This window comes from Semicossyphus pulcher, unplaced genomic scaffold (assembly GCF_022749685.1).
Source record: "Semicossyphus pulcher isolate SPU_LCO1_2020_fin unplaced genomic scaffold, fSemPul1.0.p SCAF_6, whole genome shotgun sequence".
Classification (NCBI taxonomy): domain Eukaryota; kingdom Metazoa; phylum Chordata; class Actinopteri; order Labriformes; family Labridae; genus Semicossyphus; species Semicossyphus pulcher.
The window spans coordinates 29775161-29800442 of record NW_027211737.1 but is presented as its reverse complement, the minus strand read 5'-3'; the positions used below and the strand labels follow the sequence as shown (position 1 = coordinate 29800442).

Here is a 25282-nt window from a genome sequence, read left to right as displayed (position 1 = left end):
CAGGTCTATTCTATGATCATTTTAAATCAAGAGAAATTTATGGAGGTTTGGGTAAACGATCACTTTTCAATGTGGAATCTTTTAAAGATATAATCTCGAAGATTTTCACGTAAGCAGCTGCTTTTCCGCTCTCTGCAAGTGTTGCGAGTAAACAGAAATCTACTATGGCTGAACAAACAAAGAAAAGATGGATGACTACAGATACAACTTCAACAAGAAGTGAAAATCCAAAGAAAAAGAAACAAACTCGACACTCAGATGAAGCAAACAGTCTGAAAAGGAAAGCGACCGTCAGCCAGGAAAATCAAGAGTTACAACCGGAGCCAACCGTGGACGTCACACATGCAGCACTGTCTGGATATCTGGGAAGTGTGCTCCTGTAATTACCGTTTATCGCCATAAGTGCCGCCAAAGAGAACGAAACTGAGATCTTCGAGATTACAACTTTAAGCTTGTGACAGATTGATTAATGTAGATGTGCACTGATTTGAGGTGCACGCACAGCAGAAAGGATGTTTTTTCACTCTTTAACAAAGACAAACAACAAGCTGGTCCCCTGAAGGCTAAAATAAACATTACAGATCTTAAACCGTTTTCACTGGTTTCTCTCAGATGTAAATTACACTACACGGCCAAAATTATGTGGACAACCAAACCAAAATCGCACTCATCGAACATAATATCCCAAAACCATCCGCATTCATCTGCTGCAATAAAAGCCCCTCAGTCTTCTGGTTTCAGGCTTTTCCATTCAGCGAGAGTCAGCGAGTTCTAACACTAATGTGGCCTACGGTAAGTTCCTTCACACCGAACTGGGAAAAAACATTTCTGAATGGACCTGGCTTTGTGCACAAGGGCGTCGTCATGTCAGAAAACTACTTCCTGCAAAGTTTGAAGCTCAGTATTTCATATTATAGCAAATCATTGTATGTTGATGCATACAAGCAAGATTAAGAAGGCTGCAGCTATTTCTGCTATCTGCTAATCAGTCAATATTTTCTTCATAACAGATCAGAGAAAGTGAAAACTTAACACATCCATCCATTATATCTATCTGTTCAGGGACGCAGCGGGGGCTGGAGCCTATCCCAGCTGTCATTGGGTGAGAGGCGGGGTTACACCTGGCTAGTCAATCACACATAGAGACAGAGAACCTTTCACGCTCACATTCTCACCCACGGGCAATTTAGAGTCACCAATGAAGCTAAAGAGCACCCGAAAGGAACCAATGTATGCACGGGGAGAACATGCAAACTCCACACAGAAAGGCGCCCTACGTCTGAACAGGGATTTGAACTAGGAATCTTCTAGCTGTGAGGCGACAGCGCTAACCTCTGCACTGACTCAAATATCATAGTAATGTTTGAGAGGAACAAACGGGGCTTTTACAGAAAAACAGACTTAAGGTGCAGATATGAGAGAGCCGTGTCCACTAATTTTGGCCAAACAGTGTTACTCAGAGAGAACCAGACATAGTACACACTTCATTCTTCCATCATCACTATGCAAGATAAATATGGATAGGTAAAGTGTTTCTATAATGCAGCTCAAACTGTTACTGTACTATACAGATCATTTGGAGAGAAATAGTCCATGGGATGTGTCAGGAACATCATTTTTCAGAGAGTATAAAGAAAGAAAAAAAAGTGTATTCAATATAATATTAATAAAGGGCACAGATGGTAAACTAGTTGAACGCTGGGTGTTGCTGCATCTTATCTGGATAAAACCGCTGAAGTGTCTGGCTCAGGCTTCATTTGGGGATTTATAACAGCATACTGCGGACGTAGACGCGTCCGTACGGAGGAGAAGAAAAGTGTGCCCTTCCAAACGCCACTGTGTAGCCCTTCACCGTGTTTAATGGTCGGCCCATATTTGGTCTTTAAACGTTGGATTGTTTTTTCATTTTTATCATGTATAAAAAATACAACATCGACACACAGACAACATGGTCCAACTGGAGGTCAGTTTCATGTTGATTTAAAATTCCAGCTCAGGTCCGTAAGGTTTGTTTTTGGTGTGAAATGAAAGACAGGGACGAGGGGGGGTTACAGTCTGGAGAGGAAAAATAAAGACTGTAGGATGGTAATAATACAGCTGCTGTTACCTGATTGTGCTTTTCCCACCTCCTGAGGAAGCGCTTAGAGGACTACTGACATAAATACTCTGAATCTAAGAGTTGAGGCTCAATGATATCCACTGACGCGGGAGACGAAATAAGAGCAGTAGTCTGAAGAATAAAAAAACATTTAAGTGACTATTGCACGTCAGTTAGTGTTCCAATTTTGAATGTCTTTAACTCGTCTTTGTAGGATGACTCCTGCTTCTGTCACTGAGCAGGAAATGGGTGATAAATGTTGAAAAAGAAGGCTGCTAACCCTCTGCCTGGGATCTACTGCATCTGGGAACTGCGTACAATAGAAGTGTGTGCGTACCTGCCGCACAGCAGCCAAACTCCAGAGTCCTGAAAACTGAGACTATGAGAGGAAGATAAAGACAAAGAGAGTCTGCCTCCGTCCCTCCTCTTGGGGTCAGTTTAACTCAAACCAGCTGACGTCTCAGTTTCAGTTGGTCAGCGCTGGTGTTGATCCAGAGGAGTGCGCTGCTAGACCAGCTGTATCTGTCCAGAGTAGGTGGTGAGGAAGAACATGATGGCGAAGCCTGTCAGCAGCCCGGCGTTCTGGATGGCGAAGGTGAGGAGGAAGCTGCTGCCGCCTGCATCCTCTTCTTCTCGACTCACCTCGTTCATCTCTGGAAACTGAGAAGCACAGGAAAGACGTTGTTTACATTGTCAGCAGAATTTATATATGTGTTGAAAGTGGAGAACTTGTTACACCTACCATGTCCGCCAGAGCGATGTAGAGGAACATCCCTCCTGCCAGGGCAAAGATCCAGTTCGGGGAGAAGCTGTTGCCCGCCAAAATGCCGAAGCCCATGCCCAGGTAACAGCAACAGGCGGACAGGAAGTTAAAGAACAGAGCCTGCTGTATGCTCATGCCAGCGTTCAGCAGGATCACAAAGTCTCCTGATAACAAAGAGAGAGGGAGAACGACATGAGAGGAAGTTGTCTGTGCACTATGTTCGATTGCAGATTCCTGACCAGCACTGATGTTTCAAGTGGTTTGTATTTGGATGGAAAATAAATAAAGATAATGTAATTATTTGAAATCAATAACTCACCGAGCTCGTGGGGGAACTCCTCACACAGGATGGCCACAGAGGTGCTGATGCCCTGGAAGACGGAGGCAGTGAAGGAGGCACCGATGGCCAAGCCGTCGATGAAGTTGTGCAGACCGTCGCTTAATGTGATCATCCAGGCCAGCGTGCCGATGTCAGAGTAAGCCGTCCCCTTTAGCCAATAGCAGCCAGCACCGCTGCCAGAGCGCCCCCCGCTGTCCGGGCTCTGAGAGTCCTAGAAGGGAGACCAGAGGTTACGACCACATCTGAAGTTCATATAATGTTTTTTTATTAATTATTTGGTGCATCATCATATTCTCATCTTCTATCATATTTTCAATATTTTTTTTTTTGCTTATTAGTCCAATGAATTACTTTTTCGACCCAGGAGGTGTCAAGACCCAGCATTGTCTTAAAATCTGCAATATTATCTTCTTGTCTTTTACAATAGCACATCATAAAGCTTATAAAATAAAATGTAAAAGGTATAATAAGTAGGATTTGCCTAGCAAAATAAAATGTAGACTTTTACAAATATAATATAAATCATCATTTATGGGCCTCTGTGTGTTGGTGAGTGTGTGTGTGTGTGCAGACCCTTGTGAGACCCTTCCCTCTGCAGCTATTCTGTTGTTTTGCTTTGCATGGGATGTTTTCAGGAGCGGTGCTGTCGTGGTTCCCTGAGCCAATCACAGCGTACAGGTGAGTGTGGGAGCGGTTGAAATTAGCAACTGCCCCAAATGAGCCCCATTCAGACCGGCGACGAGGCGAAAGAGCGATGCAGAGTTGGCCTTCTTTCTGTTGGACAGGTAAGTGCCTCAAATTGGGTTAGACAAGCTAACCGGCGGTTAGCATGCTAGCGCAAAGTTAACCGTGATGCTGCTGGTGTTAGCTCGGCGGGGTGGGCGTGTTCTTGCACGAGTGAGTGAGAGTGAGCATCTGGTGACGAAGAGCCCAGGAGGAGGGGCCTAGTTTGAATGTGTTGTTGACAAAATGCAGGAAAAATCCTACTTATTATACCTTTAAAAAATTCCACTATGAAAAATAAACAATCATACAACAACAACTAAACACATCCATGTTTCATCCCCCTCCTGCCTTACCTCTGGCGTCTGTGCAGGACTGAGCATGAGCTCTCCCTCCCCTAAATCCACCTTGCCAAGAGCCAAACCGCTGGCTGCTCCATTCTGCTGCAGCTTCTCCTTCTCCACCGCCTCCACATCCCCGTCCGTAGTGGAGTAATGATCTGGACCGGGGTAATGACTGTGACCGTGGCCGTGGCCCTGACAGACAGAGAGACAAACAGACATGATCAATAACGGACAGATTTGAACACATCTGTTGTTGGAGGAAAATTCCTTCTTAATAAATGAAATAAACTTGATTTTTTGGAAATGAATGCGTAAAGAAGAAAGAAGAAATTAACTTTTATACACAGTGTTTCAGTAAATCATCCTCTGTCCTGTAGTGCGGCCGTTTCCTCTAAAAATGTGCCAATAACACAAAGTTGCAGGTTTAATTTTGTTGTCTCAATGAGGTAGAAAAATCATCCTAGTAGAGAAGAACTTTGCACATCTATTTTATGGGACAGGTGCGTGGGAGAGGAAAGATTCATCAAAAATGCAAGTAAACAATAGGGCTGTGACGGAGACCGCATGACCGAAATACTGCGGGCTGGCTGTCATGGTCGCTTTTTTATTTTTAAATATAGACGTTATGATTTTGCCCAGTATGCGTCCAGTGCCTTTGGCGCGTTAAAAACTAAAGGGACGCAGTAAACTCTTTATCCATGTGTCCCAGGGAAGCACCTCATCTTTCTATAGAGAACGATACATTGTGAATAAAGATGTTTTATAAATCACAGTAATCAGCAAAAGAAACGTGGCTAAAGCCGTTACAGTCACGTTACAATCATGCTGATTGTAAACTCAGACCCGGGTCAAGTGACTCTGCAGTAGACCCGGGTAATTATCTCCTCGGCTCCGATTGGCATTGATGGGAACACAAAAGCTGTGTTGACACGCTACTCTCTGATCCCTCTCCGGCGCGATGCTTTGCTCCGTCAGTAACTTTCTGCGACTCCTCGTCATCTCAGTTACAAAGTCCAGCCGTCTCCGTCCGAGCAGTGCTCGAACATTGCTCCAAATTTGTCTGTGCCAAGTTTGATAAACAGACTGAATGAGTAATAGATACAATAAAGACCTAACCACCGTAACATCTTCACTGTTTACTAACCCTGTTTCAGGCGCGTTTGTGACGTCAGGCGGTGACGCAGCAGAAAAGAGACCGACAGGAGGATACTTCACTGGCAATGGGAACAGAGACATCGGCATCGGCATCTATTAGCAGGTCTTCCCGGGTCCGAAAAACCCACGTCAACGCGCTAAAGTTAGGTGGGAAAGGGGGATGTCAGAGCACCGCTGTTTCCACCCTCTGCGCTAATCAGCGCAGACGAGCTCGTGTGCAGTGTCATGACATGCTAGTTTAGCTGCTACGAAAACAACAAGCCTGTCACCGTGTGGGGAAAGCGCTGTAGTGAAAATCACAAAACACACTCCGGCAGCGTGTTGAGGCGGCGGTTACCCGCCAAACTGCAAAGTGTTTGTCTGCGACCAGAAAAATTCAGTACCGTCACAGCCCTAGTAAAAAAAAACATTCCTGCAAATTAGACAGTGCAGTGCGGGCGTTTACTTGCATGAAAAACAGCTTTAAAAGTTATTCAGATATGTTGTTACGCAAAGGAATCTTTGTTTGGTCCAGTGCTCTGGACATAAAGTCCTTGACACAAACTGTAGAAAACATCATAATAAATCTAAAAAAACACACACTAAAACACAATTGTAAGTTTGAGTCAAGTATAAAATAGTCAACCAAAGAGATTTAATACAGACTGATGTCTGAGTAATAAAGTTTTATCTGCTTGTTTTGAGTTTTGTTTTTTCTCTCAGGGTCAGACTTTGACTGAATTTAGAGAGAAGAGGATGGACACTACTTATCCCAATTCTTACCCACTACCGCATAAACGTCTGCATTAACACTAAAGTTAAAGAATATGTGTGTCAACCTAACCAATCAAAGCGTTCTCTCATTAAATGTTTCAATCAGAGCTACAGAGAGCAGGTGAAATGCCACGTCATGTCACGATTCCCCTCCTGAAGGATTATGTCGCCCTGAGCACAGCCTCTCAGGCAGCTTTTACTCCAACGCTGAGCTCCTGACACAAACTGGGAGATTATGAGCTTAGAAGGGCAGTATCTCTAAAGTCCTGTTTCTCCTCTCCATGCAGCACGACAGAATAACACCTCTCCTCCTCTTATTTGAGAATGATTTTACAGTGAGAGATTTGGAGTTATTCGTGGGCTCGTTTAGCAGCAAAAAGAAACACCTGAAGGCAGCACTGCAGGTCAATCCAGGTCAGAGAGCTTTTGTAATAGGATCAACACGGCTGAGTGTGAGCTGTAAAGTAGGTTGGCTCCACCATATGGCTCATAGCACCATAACCACAAGGTGGAGCAACTGTCTCTCAATCACCCCCTCTGGCATTTCCGGAGGCTTTTTGAGAATGAAATCAGCAGCACTGAAAAGCTGTATGTGCAGCTTATAATTCCAATAAAGGTTTTTTTAAGGTGTTAAATAAGTGTTAAATCTGCTAGTTGGAACAGTGACGTCCATTCAACAAAGTGACACATAGGTCTTATTTCAGCAGTGGAAACTCTTAGAACAAGTGCCAGACACACTGCTGCTGCGCTCACACAAATACGCAGCCAAGGCTCGGCTGCCAGGTGGCCAAATGCCACACAGAGCCACACTGGAACAGTTAACAGTCAATCCTGAATGGGGAACTTAAAAATACAAAATATAGGAAGAAATGCTAACGAACCACATCACAACATAGACATGAATTCAATACTTCACATAAGGGGACGAGGAGAATAAATCTAGCTGTCCGTCAGAAGGGCAAAAGAGAAACTAAAACGAACATCCTTCTTATTAGGATTATCTTATTACAAGATGAGCTTTAATGTTAAATGAGTTGGATATTTATAGTTTCAGATAAAACATATTTCCATTATCCATTGATCTCGCTAAATTTGGGATCATAAGTTAAAGATTCAGTCTCGAATATTTCAGTTCTCTTTGGCGCCTCTAATGGCGATTAACGGTAATTGTAGGAGCACGCTTCCTATATTAAGCAGACGTCCACCGTTGACTCCCTTTGTAACGCATGTAACTCTTGATTTTCCTGGCTGACGGTCACTTTGACTGTTTGCTTCATCTGAGCGTCGAATTTGTTTCTTTTTCTTTGGATTTTCACTTCTTGTTGAAGTTGTATCTGTAGTCATCCATCTTTTCTTTGTTTGTTCAGCCATAGTAGATTACTGTTTACACGCAACACTTGCAGAGAGCGGAAAAACAGCCGCTTAGCTCCGCCTACCCTCTCTGACAGGCCAACCACTGCTGTCACTAACTGGGTGCTGCTTGTGATTTTTTCCAGTAATGTCGCCACAGGCATTCAGTCTGTAAAAACACTATATACTGCAAATGCAAAAGCTTTCATCAGTGGGCCATCGGCTCAGTCACCATTGTGTTACCTCATTCGGTGATCCATAGAGACAGGCATTTATTTACATGAAAATCTTTGAGATTATGTCTTTAAATTATATGATCAGGTGGTTATGGTTGCAGGTGATTATCATTTTAACTATCCTTAATTAACTTTAAATTAATGTAAAAAATAAAATAACAAAAAAATTACTCGTCCAAACAAAAGTCAAAAAATGATATCCCAGGTTTGTGGAAACAGATAATCAAGTAAATCTACCTGGTAACTGACTTGGACAATTCAGCATTTATTAATTTAACCTTGGTCCACAATTGCATGATGTGCATTCAGTTCTTGTTTCTAAAAAAATATATATATTTACAAACAAAGAAAAGAAAAGAAAAGAAAAGACTGCATCCTGGACTTGTCTCCCTGCAGCAGAGTAAACTGGTTTTGTTCTATTCACAATGAGCCATGAGTAAAGTGCACAAAACCCTACGGATACATTGTTCGACAAAGCTTAAGAACTTGGGCGTGACAAACTTTCAGTTGACTTTCAGGACAGGGAGTGCACTGACACTTGTGGTTCAAGTTCACAGTTTACAACAAGTGCCTCCAGTCCCACTATTCATACATTTGTCAGACTGGCTAAACCTGCTACTGATAAAACAAATAAAACAAGATCAAGCTATTAAATTGTGCGTCATGATGCAAGTAAATGTTTAGCATCCTGACAACCAGCGTGAAGAAGTAATGGAGGATGAATGAGTGTAGAAAAAACACAGGAGCAACTCGGGGAGAAAACCATGCTGCTCAAATTTCCAAGCAGATGTTGGTTACATGAGTTACACCGTTAAATATAATAATAATAATAATAGAGTTTTGTCAGACTTCATGCAAAAACAGACCTCAGTTTCTTCTTTTCATGTGACTCATACTGTTTATTATATACTTGTATAATTGCAAAATTCAAAATATTCTTAGCGACATCTTCAAATTGATTTGAACAGAATTACTCCTCTCTGCAAAATTAAAAACAGACTTCCTAAACTGTCCTATGATGAGTCAAACTTTGATGTTTAAAGTGTGATTTGTTTTCATTAATTAAAGAAAAAAGAAGAGAGCAAAGAGAGAGAGCAAAGATTTGTTTTGCTTTGCATTCTTGGTTTTATGCTCGTCATACTGGGTTGTGTTTTTGTGTGTTGTCCTTGAACGCAAGCTGCTTAATCCTGCAATGAATAAAGTTTGTTGAGACTTTAACGTAGATTTATATTCAACTATTTTAATGTTGCCATCATTTTCAAGACTTTTGTCCATGGCAATAAAGATGAGTGACTTAAGCATATTCATTTTAGGTATAAGATCATTCTGGAACCTTTGTAGCCTGCCCGTTCATGTTTAATTTCCAAGGGGTGTTAACAGATTAATTAGATAATGACGGCATAGCTACTTCAAAACATTCCACATTATTTGCAGCCATTAAACCCGCTTAAATGCAACCCCCGAATTAGAAAAACTTGTGTGATTGGCCTGAGCAGAATCAGGTCAGATGGAAATCTCTCTGATCTGGAGGGGGTCCAGATGTATCTGCCAGCACAAATAAAACATGAGCTTGCAGATTCATCTCGTTCCCAGGCTAGAACCTTTGTAAAGTTGACACATTTTGCTGCTACATATTATGCTTGTTTATTCCATTGTAATTTGCCTTTTTATCTGTATCTAATAGAACATTCTCTGTCACATCAGTGTACTCACCCTGTCTTTCTGTTTGAGGAGCACTCGGAGGACTTTTTCGGTGAAGAAGAAGAGGTAAAATCCTCCAAACACCACAGCAGACTTGGACATGTAGAAATCCACCATGGGGTCAAAACCAAAGGCCTAACACAGGAAAGAAGATATATTAGCTTGTGATCAATATACATAGTTGTTATAATTAAATCATTAATCCTTAACATAACTCTTTGTGCATGTATTTGAAATGAGGTGTTATTTAAAATCACTGTCTAATGCAACAGTCGTGATTTAGCAGGTTGTGAGTGCGAACAGTTAGTGCTTTGTGAATGGCTTGTTTTGAACTCTAAGTAGGTCGAGGCTGTGCAGTCAGCTGTCTAAAGACAAGGGTGTCATAACATTTTGCTTTGTTTATATTTGCGTTCATGGTCAGCTGCTGATCAAAAAGCAATATTATCTCTGTTGAAAACCTCAGCCTGCTGAATGCCTGCCCTTCAACTTCAACTTAAAACGAACCCCTTCAGTTTTAAGACACATTCATGTTTATTTTGTTACTATTCATCCCACCTGAATTGACGCAATGAATTACAGACATTACATGTCTAGACAGACAAATGCTCCCATTGTGGGATACACCACTCTGACTTCTGTGAGTGTGCTGGCATGAAGCAAACCTGACTACAACTAAACCTCACTTCATAAACTTGATATAAATGAGAAACCAGAACTAATTAATGAGGGTGAAAAACTAATAAAACATTGCACAGTCTACTTTTGGACTATTCACATTTCTACCTTTAATCATGGAGGCTAGGGCTGCACGATATATCGTTTAACAATCGCAGTTATGATGTGCAATAGTCACATGGCAGGACGTGCGATTGTGAGGCAAATAAACTGTAACACCTCAAGCTGCTACTTTATTGTTGCTTGGTCCATTTTCCATCACGAATCTACAACAAAATTCACATCAGTGCAGCCCTTCATGAGCACACAGAGTGAACTGACTGCCGTGCAGCAGAGTCTGTGTGTCACCTGCCTGTAAACATGCACGTGACGCTGCTGCTGTCATAGATTATGTCGGCGGGATGATCAACGCAGGCTTTTAGTTTGTGCGCCAGCTTTTCAGTGTGTATATTTCCGTTATCAGCGGCACCTCAACCCGGTTCTTGTTAATGCTGTGGCCACATATACGAGCTATTCACGGTGCAGACACGCCACAGAACGTTTACTTTAGTGGCTACACCTGCAGCGCACACATGGTGTGAGGCTTTGTATGCCGACAGGAAGTTACCGTCATCGAACTGGTCACACTGCTAGAACATATAAATAAACACGGTAAATGGTAGATGACATACCGTAATGCAACGCAACTGCAGCACCCAATTCTGTTTTTTTATTTATTTTAAAAAGAGACGTGTCGCTCCTCCTGAACTCTCGACTTTTTCATGCGTGTTTCAGAGCCGCTGAGCCAGGAGTGATACAAGTAGGAGGGGAGTTGTGTTTTCTTAGAGGAAAATAGACTTAATTAAAAGTATGATCGTTAATTGTATGTTAATTTAACACATCATTTCCTGTATTTTTAATATAGTAATAAGTATTGCAGAACAAAGAAATATCATTATTGCAATATCACTTTTTCCAATATCATGCAGCCCTAATTAAGTGTGATTTTAATCAACCAACTGTTTAGTCAAATAACAGCAAAAGCATTCCACAATGTAATTTTGGAAACATTCTCTAAATTGCAAAATGCTTATCTGTTAATTATCTGCAGCTAGCTACAACTAATGCCGTCAGTGTTAAACCCCATATTAATGAGTGTTAATGAGTGTTAATGAGTCTTCCTGTTGGACTGTTTTGCTTTAAACAGACTGGCATCACATAAACCTGAACATTATAACCTTCATCACGGTGGATATAAAGCAGGATTTTTGCATTACACTGCATCACTTTTAGCCGGCTGTACCTAATAAAATGGCAGTGAGTGCATATTCTATTACAAATAAAGATAACATACATACTGTTTCATACTCTCATCTTAGACTGACAAACACAGCCTATTGTTTTCTAAAGGGCAGCTCAGATATCTCCAAAATAAAGGATATTTATTATGAATTTGCTGTATTTAATGCTGATTTTGAACTTGATTTAATGTGAGCTGAGCAGAGTAGCTGTTAAATGATGTAAATTGTGTTGGAGATGCTTTTTGCTCACTTCAATTTGAGCGTACAACCTATAGCTCAATATCATACACAACAACTCCTCCTCATGATTTTTCTTGAGAGTGCTTAGCAACCCTGCACTGAGGAGGCACAGTGAAGGAGCTGCAGCTAGGTGAGTCACAGCAGCATCGACACTACCTCTGGGATGAGCTGAAACAGGGCGTTGGAGTAGAGCGTGCCAATGGCCAGGGCTATGAAGTAGAGCAGGAGTCGCTTGTAAAAGGTTTTCCTCATGAAGGGCACCACGCTGGCCCCCACCAGCGAACACAGAGAGATCAGTGTGACACACAGGATCCCATAACCCCACACTGATCGACGGAGAGGAGGCGGAGGACAGACGGGGGTGGGAGGTGAGGAAGAAAAGAGACAGGCAGTTAAATTAGGAACTGATTATATCGATTAATCACCACAGTGAAGAAAGGGACAACAAAACCAACCAGTTAACTCCCTGGAAACAAAGAGAATTGAAAAAATTCACCTGAGAGAAAGATTTCAAAGACACAAAAGGTTCATTTGTTCATTGATCAACAGAAGTGACACCACGGTTCATTTGCACAGAAGAGAATGGTTTGTTGTCCTTAGAAGCGGTCCGTGAGCCCCATGCATTTCTTTGAAAAGAGAGAGGAAGGGATTAAGTACAATAACACCCACACCCAGCCACATCAACTTTGTCCTGGTCCACTCAGGTGCATCTGTTTCACTGTCCTAGCCTCAGGGAGCACACTAGCTACCACTGCAGACCCAAAAGGGGGCAAATGAACTTTTAATAGCCCGACAGTAGCAGGAGGAGCTCTGCTAACGAGGGGTCACATTTCGATGTGAAGGACGTTACAGGGATGCTGCGCTCCATTTCTCTATTATTGTGTATTGTCTTACAGGAACTGAACTGTATGAATCCCAAACCGAACAGCTAAACCACCTTTATAGTGTTTCCTGCACTTTCATGCTGCAGTGTCAGAAGAGAGAGCTGATCTGATTTCTTCAAGAAAACCACAGAGCTGGCCTAGATCTCAATTCTGAGAGAGGTGCAGGCACAAAAACTAAATTCAGTCATGCCACCAGATGATCGTTGATGCAGTGTAGAGAAAAAACAAAAAAGCCTTCACAGTAAAAGCCACAGTGAGAAAACAAAGGCAGGAAGGAGAGGAAATATATGTGACCACAGGACAGACAGCAGCACTGAGCCAAAGGTTAACGACCTTTATAAACAGCCATGCGGCGCTACAGTTAACTAAGGACGATTTAGGTGTTTGTGTTTGTGAAAAGCAAAAAAGAAGGCTTGTGTGTTGTGAAAAGATGCATAGATAAAAAGGTGAGGGCAAAATGGTGTTGGGATGGATGGCAAACCTCTGGCAGGAGCTGCAGGACGGCAGTGGAGAACAATGTACCAATTGCAAGAGCGATGAAAAAGATGAGCGCGTACTTCATGTAGCGCGTCTTCATGAGAGGCACGATGAAGACTCCAGTGAGGGAGAAGGCATTGATCACACTCACACTCAGGAAAGAAAAGCCCCACACTGGTGGTTTGCGTGACAGGAAGGGAAAGGTGGAACATTAAGACAAAGTGCAGTGCTTAATGCGTGGTAATTCAGCTGTGAAATCAGATGGAGCGTTAAAACAACAAACAACCTCTTTCAATACAATACAAGCATGCTGATGGTGGCAGCAGCCAGTAACTCCTTAAAGCTTTGCTTATTCCCCCCAATTGTATTGCTTAATTATATGTTTAATTTTATCCTAATGTGGAATGTTGTATAAATATTTTTCTTGTGTTGTGTGAAATTAAAAAATGAATAAATGACCTTGAATCAATTCAAAGCTAAATGCTGTTACCTACAATCATGTTAGAAATCAGGAACAGCTCTCACTAAGATCTTTGTCTCAGACATTATTTCTTTTATAAAGCTGCTCTGTTGGGTTACATGCATCTTGTTATGTGAAGGTTACGAGGACACTCTGAGGCAGTAGATGATTTGGGACTCTGCCAAGTGACTGAAAGATGATTAACTGCAAAGGTAGAAGAATAAAACTTTTCTGCTATATAAGTATATTTTTCTGGCTTTTATCCACTTGTCTTTTGTCCAAGGTAAAAACTGGAGAGTTTTACATCTTCTGGCCGTGATTCAAATGATATGTAGGAAGTTAACGGCTGAAATCTCAGGCATATCAAAGGAGGACACACAATGACAAAGGTTGGAACATTTACAGACACCTGTAGACAAAAATAGTGGGACATAAGTTAAAGGTTTGTATGCCAATTTTTGTCAGAGGCTGCAGCACCTGTGAAGGTTATGGGAAAGACATATTAAACACAAACACATTTTTGATCCACTCTGTGTGAGATAACCCCCCTGTGCTGGGAAATGAAACAAAAAACAGATGATTAAGACGGGTGGTGAAGGCAAGAGTTGACTTATGTCCTTAAACCTCTAGGAGAACAGGCAAGAAATGCTTGGGTCATAAGGTGAAGTAGAGATGGACAGCTATGAAAACATATATTCCACATTTGCCAATATAAGAAGATCATGGCAGCATGTAAAAACAGAAATGAACCAGGGCCTACGACTGAACCTTGGGGATCACCACATTTAATAGCTACTATTTCCAAAATATAAAACCTTAGAAAAATCCAAAAAATGTCTCCCTATAAACATTTAAAACACCTTTTTGTCACAGCACGGTCTTGTTAGACCATTTGCCTATTTGCCTTTGAGTCATCTTGTGATTTTTATGTCTTTATGTATCCCTGGCACATCAAAGTAGCGCAATGTGATTCCAGGAAGTACTTCTGTTTTTCTAAATGGAACTTCTCCAGGGAAGCAGAGCTGTGCAGAAAGTTCACAACTGGCCAAAAGCTATTTGTTACTTGCATCAAGTTCAAAGAGTAAACAGAGTATATTTAAGAGAAGTTTTACTAACTCAGTGTAAACAAACTTAAAACAGTTGAAAAGTGGAGGACAGGTCTGTCTTTAACACGACCAGACATGTATTTTGATGGCATGTCTGCTCTAAAAGCTGCAAAAGCATTACATTTAGATAAAAACAATAGATAAGTCTGCAGCGGAACTGAACTTTTATAGCATCTATCTCCCTGCAGCTGGCAGATATCCACAGCCTCGGCACAGGAAAACGCCTCTCAAGCCAAAATAAGCTGCATACAGGCACAGCGGCAAGGTTGAGGTGAACTGAGGGCATACGAGCGGATGATAAAGGCTAACAAATTTGTCAGTGGAGAGTAGGAGCCAAAGCCAGAGCACAGAGCCTATAAAACTTTTCTTCTCTACCTGCCAAGGATGCATTAAAGCGGGTTAAAAGTAAGAGCTGAAATTTGTGAGCTACCTCAGCAAGTTAAGGTTGGGAAAATTATCACATCCAGTATTAGAGGCGGTGAGCAAGGGGTCACTGTGCACTTCCAGTTGTAAGGACATGCCTTGACAGGAGAGCAATGTTTTCTGAGGTCCGGTGAAACCAGAGCAACTGGAGGAAACCCACACAAACATTGGGAAAACATGGATTCCAACAAAGGACATACTTGCTGGAGGCCACGGTACTAACTATTGCACCACCTTGCAAAAATGTAATTAGTTTCAAAAGAATTTGAAGTTCAGTCAGACTGAGGGCTGTTATGAAGTACTATAATCAATCCTGAAACATTGCTGCTTTCCAACAACAGCTCTGCTGCAGCCTTAAGGGAAGATCAACCCACATGTTGACCGAATTCTCCAACTCTGTCATTAGCGAGGTTTTTATACCAAACTCAAAATACTTAAAAGGGTGTTTTACAACAGCCTTCGCTGCCCTCAACAACTCTGAAGAATTTCAGGTCGGATGCAGACACAAAAATGACATCTAAGAGGGTGTGTACAGACAGCAGTCTGTATGGAGCAACACTGCAGAGAAAAGAAGAGCAGTTTGTAGCTGGGATGCTTTTCTGTTTGACTGTACCTGGATGAGCTCTCTGCTACATACCGGGCATGCTCATTGAGGCAGGCTTTTAGAGTCTGAAGGATGAATTGGTCTTTAAGCCAAACTGAGAAATGCAATCTGAGCCTTGGCTAACTGTGCGTGTTTATTTTGGCTTTCATCTCCTACGGGAACATCATGATATCACCATCTCTAGGCAACAAATCACACACATTTAGAGCTCAGATCTGACAGAGAAATGTGTTTTTAAGGTCTCATAGCTTTAGGTTCTCACTGATTATATTTCAACTGAAAATAAGGTTGTAAAAATTAGATAGCAGCAGAAAAGAAGTACTTAAGGAATGAGCCATTGACAGGAACTATGATGTCCTCTGGAAGAGGAAGAAGTTAAATGTACAACTGACTCATAAAGAAGTTTTGAAAAGATTAACCGAAACAGCAAAGTTTGACCAACAGACACCAACACTTCACAGTCATCTTCTGTACAATTCATATAATACAGGCACAGTTAAAAAATAAGATTAAAAATAAGATAGTCATTTTTCAAATCCCATAAAAAGACTAAAACCAAACATTTTTTCAAATATGGATTACTCAAAACCTCAGCCCATCAGCTCTTACACAAGACATGCATCTTTTAAATGAGTCAGAAATGCACTCATTTATAAGAAAAGGGAATGAGTTTATGAAACTGCTTGCTTCAGCAAACGTTTTCAAGGAATAGTAAATCCCACGTTTGTTGGGAGCTATTATTAGCTGCAGATTCGTTGAACTAGAGGATATTTATGGCAGCAGACAGTGTATGTGGGATTAAGACATAATTTAATTCAGTGCCTTGACAAAATATCTTGTCAAATGTAATGATGTGGCACTTTTGGGCTAGACAAAACATTTTCAAAGGACTGGATTTTTTGTTTCAGGCTTTTCATTGGATTTGTTGACATTAAGAAATTGAAAATATTCTAAAACTTCAGCGTTGAATTACCAGCAACAAGTCAGTGCTCACCTTCAGCGTCTGTGGGCCGGGGGTAGGCCAGCTCCTCCTCTTTATGCGCCCTGCAGGTTCCAGCGTCCAGCTGCTGCAGCATGGTGGGACACAGCTCCTGAAGGCCCTGCCCATCCAGCCGCGACTGCTCGCTGATGCTGTACATAGACAGCGTGTCTGCAGGCAAGCACTGGATGAATGAAAACAAGGAAACCCATCAGTGAGTTGGAACAAAGAAGTTACTATTAAACAACTGAATTAGCCTGGATGTATTTAGTGACAGGTCACGGGGTCACATTTGTTTGTAATTTAGCTTTGAGCAAGTAGAAAATAAGCTAAGTTGTAAATACACCGAAGCTTCAATCAGAGAATATATCTGAGAATTGATTTAACACAAATTCTTTAAATGTTATTGTTTTTTAAACAGATCCAGAAAAACAATAGAGACCACTCCAAATGTTACTTAAATCATCATCTCTTTCTACATGTCATGGCCAGCCCAATCCAGATCTGATCCAGATGGATCGAAAAACGCTGAGCTGCTTGAATTTTTGTGGCCTAACGTCACCCAACAGCATGCCAAGATGCATGAGAGCTGTAATTAAAAACCAGGTTATTCCTCCAAATATTGATTTCTGAACACTTCCTAAGTTAAAACATGAGTATTCTGTTGTTTAAAGATGAGCATGAACTCATTTTCTTTGCATTATTTAAGCTCTGAAAAACATATTTTTTGTACCTTTTGGTCATTTTCTGCTAATAGAAGACCTAAATGAGAATATTTTATTTGGAAGTACGGAGAAATGTTGTTTGCAATAAAACAAGAGTAAATGTCCTCTTTGCCGTGCCTGTACAACCCAGTAATAATTCACAACAGATTGTTTTTGCTCCACCGACTTAAATAGTCCCACAATTTAGGTGAGACCAGACTTTTGTTGCCAAGCAACCCAAACATTCTCCTGCACTCCGTGTCTACACAAATCAGCTACTTTGTATTTAGGACACATGGCTGAGGCGGAGTGATACACAGAGTGAAAAGTCCCAGTGATGTTGTGCTCTATATCGCCACTACTGGAAAGCCTCTTATCCACTCAGATCACTTGGTTGGAGCTAACTGTTGTATGAATGATGATGACGATGAAGAACTAAACAAATACAGGAGAGGATGCCGACAGCCGTTTAAAGGACGAAAGGAGACGCACAGTGATGTCAGCTTCTGAAATCAATCCATCTGAGATATCAAACCACAAAAGTCACATTGAAAACTCAAGAGAAACTGTATCTATGGGAAATATTTCACTTCTATAACAGGACACAGAAGCAAGTCGGAATTTAATCTCCGAGGACAAAAAGTGAAGCTGTGTCAGACACAAGGAGAGCTTCTAAGAGTGATTCAGCACATAAATCAAGTGCCAGAATCCTATAGCCCAACAAATACTTAAGTACAGCTACAGTGATTAATCAATTAGATGCCAACTATTAAATTAATCAAATATTTTGATAACCTATTTATCAGTTTGACTCATTTTTGACTAATTGATTAATCAAGTTAAATTAACCCTAAATTCAAGTCCATCACAAGAGCAGGAAATGTTGACTTTAAAAACTAATCTCATTCTTTACATTGTGGACAACATTGGAAAGCAACGTGTTCGGTGGTGAATACCTGTCTCTGAAAGGTGTTTAACAACATGCAGGAGACACGTTACTGAACACACTGCCTGTGCTCCATTAACTAGGGAGTGCAGTAACAGTTAAAGACCAAAGGCTGTAGCTTTACTGATCTCTGAGTCACAAACAACACAAAAGACAGACGCTTCCTGTTTCTACTTTCATTCATGCAGGTAAAGACGGTTAGCACCATGCTGCATTACAACATCTAACCTTTGCTAGCCTCTTTTTCTATTCAATTTCCCAGAAGTGGCAAAGGCAGATCAGCAAGTGAGTCAATCATCCAGGACACAAAGCATGGGAAGTATGCTAAGTATTTCAGCTATCTGGCAACAGTGGCTCCTGTTTCTTCCAGACATGAGTAAAGCTGGATTTACCCTCCAGAGGTAATCTTTTTCATCTTATCAAACACTTTACAGCCTCTGGATATTTGACGTGGAGGAGAGGCCAATCATAATCTGGTTAACATCCGCCTGGCTACACAGCAATGGTACATGACAATCAGCGTAGAGCAGCTCTTAACAATATGTTTGTGATTTCTCATGCAGAATAAGTGGAGGAAGTTTAAGCCATATAACATGTGAAAATATTCAAGTCAATTGGTCACAGACTTGTGCCTTAGAAAGTGGTCTGATTGGGGCGCTGGTTTAGCTCAGTAGGTACAGCAGGCTTCCCATGTACAGAGGCCACAGTCCTCAACGTGCTGATCGCAGGTTCGACTCTCAGTCTGCCAGTCATTTGGTGCCCCTCATCCCCCACTCTCTACTCCCCACATTTCCTGTCTCTCTTCAGCTGTCCTACGGAATAAGGGCAAAAGCCATATCATATCTAATAGATGCAAAAGCCATATTAGATCTAATAAAGGCAAAAGCCATATCATATCTAATAAATGCAAAAGCCATATTAGATCTAATAAAGACAATAGCCATATCATATCATATCTAATAACGGGAAAAGTCATATCATACCTAATAAAGACAATAGCCATATCATATCATATCTAATAACGGGAAAAAGCCATATCATATCTAATAACGGGAAAAAGCCATATCATACCTAATAAAGACAATAGCCATATCATATCATATCTAATAACGGGAAAAAGCCATATAATAGTTAACCAATAGCTTGATCATTAGCTGAGTTGACCCTATTTGCTCTTACAGCTCTAAACACAATGATAAATGATACCTCTATAGCTTAGCTTGTGTTGTGTAATTACAGAATCAAAGGTGGAACTTATCACTGAAACTAGCTAACTGCGGCTGACACCCACGACCTTCAGTAATCAACAGTGAAATATGCTTACACTGGGTGTAAAGAGACGATTAGCTGCCATGTGCTTTTCTTATTTGGATTGTGAAATTAATGACTCACTTTCGTAATAAATATCCGGGCTGAACCCTGCCCCATTTCAAAGCTAATATCAGAAAGCCTTATGAATTTCAATGAGAATATTTAAAATTTGGTTTGAAACTAATGTTTAATACTTTAAGATACTTACTATTATGTAAAAAAGACTAAATGACATAGTTAGAAGGCTCTTATGGATTTGGGTTTCCAGGGACTTTCCTCTTTTGTGACTAAATCTTAAATGTTACCAAACCAAAGCAGCTTTGAAAAAAGTCGATTTTGATTAACTTTTTCCACTTCCTGGTTGTATTATGCAATCCTCAGAAAAGCACCTATAAGCCTAGAGTGACTCATAATAAGCGCAACCAATAAGAAAGCAAAGTGTGTCTCAGCATAGGTTATACTCTGACAAGGAACTTTTATAAAAACACGTAGAAACTGCGCCGATGTCTTGTCATGTTAGGGCCAATCTCGGATCCCATCAGCTATAGTCTGAGACGATAAAGCCTCTTGGGACGCCGGTGAACGTGCCGGCGGTAAGTGATAATCGACCCCCTGTCAAGACTTCCTTTTCCGCGTGCTGCAGAAAGAGAAACCGTTTTCTTGTGATTTACTTGCCGAAATTTCAACATCATGATGCAGATTTGTGAGAAGTAAAAATTCAAGCATGGTCGGGTCTGCCGTGAAGAGGTGAAGAAAACTTTTAAAATGCATTTGATCTGATGCATTCGAGGAAGTCGGGAAATCTGAACGCCGAACGGCTTTCGTAACACAGTGTCACAGGAATTCATCTCAAGTTAAGTTATAGATCTAGAGCGGATTGTTAGCTGAACGTGCTGCAGATGTCTTTTCATAGAGATTAATAAGAAGCTAAATGGTCGTCAGATCACGCTGACGGGAGCCGGGATGTCATTACGGCAGATTACGCTCCGCCTGCTTTTGCTCTCCTCACGGACTGTTTTTCCTGCATACACTGCAGCCTGCTGATACTTGATTGGTCAATATTACTCGGACTACAAGCGTAGTTCAAACAGAAACCAGAACACTTGCCTTCCCGGAAATCCACGTCCCTGCCTACAGAGTCTACAATGTAGAGTATTCTACTATGTAGAATCTGTAAATAGACATTATGTTAAAGCAAACCCTACTGTTTATTCTGTCATGAGATCAAGACAGGCAAGTTTTACTACAAATACACTACCAGTCAAAAGTTTGGAAACATTTTCTCATACAAGTGAATGGGAAGGTGTGTCCAAACTTTTGACTGGTAGTGTATTTCTAACACTCGGCAGCTAACAGGCAACTGATCACCGATCAAAATATTTCTATTATTTAAAATATCCTCATGAAAGCACCTGTGCAAATGACCATGGCTACTGTGTGAACTTTCCCTGCTTGCTAAGGACTGAAGGTGCCAGTCGTACATCTTTCAACTTCCATTTCCACTCTAAGCTGAAGGAAAAGATATGATTAGTGCACGATAAAACTTCGCCTCTACAGAGAAGTTTAGATTACAGGGTCTGAATTTCAGGACAGAATGATTATTTCCTACAAGTCTCTGAGTTACAATGCGGCATATTTTTTTCACATTTCATAAAGCTCCTGTATGTAACAGCCACCATTTGCACTGTTGTGTAACGAGCGACTTAGGCCTCGAGTCTGGACTTTGTAACATCTTGCTCTCTCTCTTATCAAACATTTATTTGATTTTTATAATAAATCTAGGCTGGTCTATAGCGAAAGCCAATGTCTAACAAGAGACCACTGTACCCTAGTTTAGCGCATATAATACGTACGTACACTTCAGGTCTTTGAAGGATGCAAACTCAGCAAGTCTGACGTAAAGTTTTTCCTAAATCTTCTGGAAATTTGGCTTGCAATAGTAATAATGTAGACATTATGTCAATACAATAAGCAGCCACAACAATCTGATTGCAAATTAACATTCATAACTATTTGTACACCTAGTTTAAAGTGAGCTAAGTTTCCTGTTAGGACTATTTTTATAGACTGTGAGGGCTAGCAGGGATAAGCTTCACTCATATGTAGTAAGTGAGTCTCTACATGTGCAAAGATTTCATTTGACCCACAATAGAGCAGCCGATCATCTCAAAGAGCTAGCAAAAAAACAAGTTTATGCTCTTACCTTTGTGCGGTTGGTTTTGGGAGGTGCTGTTGTTGACGTCTCAGCCACTTTGCTGCCGTCTCCATCGCTCCCACCCTGACCCTGACTGAGGCGGGCCAGCAGAGCGCGCAGCTGGGGCACTGAGATGGTGACGTTGTCTCCATAGCGGGTCAGCAGATCCTGCAGCACCTGGTCAGGGGACTGTGTCTCACTTAACCCCTGACCTGTCACTCGACCCAGAGGGCAGAGGAGCACAGCCAGGGCCAGAATGAAGATCTGCTGGGGCTGGAGGAGACTGATGGTCATAGTGGCACGGCCATGAGGGGACCAGATGAGCATGGCGTCTTCGCTGACTGGAGGACGATGACCTGTGGGGGAGAAGAAGAGAAATATTTTTCAAACCATGACAAAAAGAAACTCTGCTCTCTAAACTAAGAACCTGGAATATTTCTTATTGTTGGCTCAAAGGACAAATACCTTTAGTCACAAACTGTTGTAAATAAACAAACTTAAGCTTCAGGTGACTCTACACTAAAAGTTACAGTTGAAATTCCTGCCTGCAAAGATGGAGGGTTGTAAAAGTGCCAACATAATCCTTGGACATAAATAACAAAATTATACTTCCTGATACCTTTTTTTTTTTCTAAATCAAAAACGTTGTTAATCATTAAAGCAGGTGTGAGGAGTTTTATCTTTGAAGCATGTGCATTGCTCTCTAATGAAACACCTCATTCTACTAGGGAAAATGTGAACAAGGTCTTTTTGCAAATCGCTTCCACTGAATCCTAACTGGCGGCAGCGATAACAGCCATTAAAAAATCACAATAAGGTCTGAAGGTCACAGAAGGTCTGTGTTTTTTGTAGGTCTTAAACAGACATCAGCGTTAAAATGGTTTCATAACCATTTAAAATCTTCTCACATTAGTTTAAAGTTTTACCAAATTATTAATCTGCTGCATGGGTATGAGATTTTCTTAATCCAAAAGTCTGCAGACAGAAAGAGTTTCACTGTTCATGAAAGGGTGCATTGTTTACTCCACTACATAAATGAGATTTTACACCCTGACTAATATCTCGCATACTCCTGCACAACGTGTACAGCTCTTTCACTACACTTTAAAAACACAAATACTGCACATATTCTACGGAGTATTCTGTCGTATGTTTTGTTTATTTTACTTTGTGTACGATGCTTGACTGTAGTACTGCTTTTTACTCTATTTCGATGTTTATTGTTATGCACCAAAACACCAAAGACCAAAAGACCAAGAAAGATCGACAGACTGTGAGGCGTATAACCGAATTTGACAAAGCATTTGGTCCTCAAAAGTTTTGAATGCTCTGTACAAGAAGACACAAAAACAGTGGTTCAATTCTCAAAAATACTGGATTGAAACCTAACCAAAGTGGGGACTCTATATTCTTTTGTACATTGCAGCTTTATGTATGTAAATATCTAATTGTTCAGAAGTTAAGAAGCCGATCCTAACTGGTACTGAAGCGCGAAACAAGTGGACCCAAAGGCCCTCTGTTGGCACAATGCACAGAGGGAACAGGAAACCAGAGGGATAAACACAGACGTCACTTACAGACAATTACAGCCCATAACCACCAGACAGCATGCACACTATGAGCAACAGTGACACCAGTGTAATAAACCAGCTCGGGAATACTGTGACAATATCTTAAACTTAAACCAGACATGCATGATATTATTGCACTATTGGTCAGAGCTGATTGGCATATGGGCGGGAATAGTATGTAAGGATTTCCACCACAAAAAATCTGAGTGCATTCACACACACAGGCCAAACTGTGATGTTCCACGTCCCTGCTCCAACTCACAGAGCACCAATTCATTACAGCAACCCCCCAGGTCCACCTGCAAAGCCGTGCTCAGTACACAGACCCATTCATTTTTTTAAGGAGGTGCTCACCTTTTCCCACAGAGCCTCTAATGACAGCTGGTGTATAAAGTGTGTCTGCCCTGAGGCTGCGAGCAGGCTGAGGGATGCCCACAGGTTACCTAGGTGCAAGGCAGGAGTGACGGGAAATGGCAAGAAATTCCTGAAGTGAGCAGCGGGCTCCTCAGGAGTGCAGTGAAGTGAGGAGGAGCGCAGAGACAGGAAGGCCTAGAAAACGGAGGTTATGACTCAGCGGTGAGGAAAAAAGAAATAGGAAAGGATGGGGGAAGAAGAGAAGAAACCTGAAAATGGGTCCAATCTCTCTCTTGCAATGAGCATTCCTTGTTAATTGTTTTTCAGCTATAAAATGACGATGATGATGATGAAGTTGTTTTCTAAGCCGGCAGTGGAATCAGAGAGGAACGCGCATGAGCTGCAAACATACAATTTAGCTGCTGTAGAGGAGCATATTCACGGTATAACAACAGTGGATGTCGTCTGGAAGTAAAGCCAACAAAGTGTCTTTAACCTGCATACTTTCTAAAGGCTAGCAGGGGGTGACTCCACTGTTTGCAAAAAGAAGCCCAATAACATAGAAGTCTATGAGAAAATAAGCCTGCTTTTAACTTGATTTACTAACTCAGTAAACCTTTTACTAACGAGCTTGTGGTCTCAATTGCTAGTTTTAAGTCTTCTCTGACCGACACATTAAAAATGATGGTCTGATTTTGAGTAAAAAGACAATTAAGCAGTTTTTAAGGGTGTGGCTACCTGTGAAAATGTCTTGTGAAAATTGGTAAAGTATATTAAGACACTCTAAGGCATTCATTTCTTCCCATAAGTACCTTTAGTTTAAAGCGTGATTTGTGCTAGCCAAAATAATGGTTGCACCTTGCTATAGCCTACGTCTAGCGCTATTGTTAGCAGATACCTTAATGTATGCTAAACCCTCGCTCCTCTCCTCTTGTGTCTGTTCTAAACAAAAGCCCCCAAGGACACGAGTCCGTAAGTAACATAAAGGAAGGCCCTACCTAAAGCTGTTTTGAGTGATGTAGCTATTTGAACAAATACTGGTCAGAAGTGGGTAAATGTACAACAGTGTGGTCTCTCCCGCTCCCTGTAACACAGAGGAAAGCAGCCAGAGGTAAAGTGATATCTGCCTCCTGCTCTACATTTATTTTTTATTTAGAGAGGAGGGAGAGGCCGGGTTAGGTGTTTGAGGAAAATTTAAGGAGTGACTAAAGACAAAGACAGGCATGCTCTAGAGACACCTGCCTTCTTTAGTTGTTTACATTGTGGGTAGAACTATGCATAACTTACACATGCAGGTGTTAAAGGTAGAATAAATGTGATGTGGTAAGCAAAGAAGAACTACATTATTTCCATAATTACATTTAAGCAATGGCTGTTAATTACAATGATTAAAAAATGCAATCTATTCTTATATATGATAATGATAAAGTGGAGAATTAACACTTCCATCTGGTGTGTAATCTTCTTCCAAAGTCAGAATAGTAGCTGCAAACTATTGTAAGAAATTGGAGTAGATGAATAACATTTTAAAAAGCAATGCTGTATTTTTAAGGTTTTGTACATCACCATTACAATTTCTACATTCATCCTTCCATCCATCAGTTTCCCCTG

At 41.2% G+C, this 25282-nt stretch overlaps 1 protein-coding gene across 1 annotated transcript in view; it reads right to left on the bottom strand.

The window, feature by feature from the left end:
• Positions 1 to 467: 467 nt before the first annotated feature.
• The window catches only part of slc39a14 (solute carrier family 39 member 14), a 31765-nt gene continuing 6950 nt past the window's right edge, over positions 468 to 25282 (bottom strand). The window contains exons 2-9 of the mRNA XM_069683690.1: positions 21756 to 22102; positions 16607 to 16775; positions 11815 to 11984; positions 9476 to 9598; positions 4281 to 4460; positions 3181 to 3412; positions 2841 to 3025; positions 468 to 2758 (exon numbers count right to left, since the gene is read on the bottom strand). Coding sequence (XP_069539791.1) covers positions 2606 to 2758; positions 2841 to 3025; positions 3181 to 3412; positions 4281 to 4460; positions 9476 to 9598; positions 11815 to 11984; positions 16607 to 16775; positions 21756 to 22073 — 1530 coding nt within the window. The 5' untranslated portion in view covers positions 22074 to 22102 and the 3' untranslated portion in view covers positions 468 to 2605. The remainder of the gene's footprint in view (positions 2759 to 2840; positions 3026 to 3180; positions 3413 to 4280; positions 4461 to 9475; positions 9599 to 11814; positions 11985 to 16606; positions 16776 to 21755; positions 22103 to 25282) is intronic.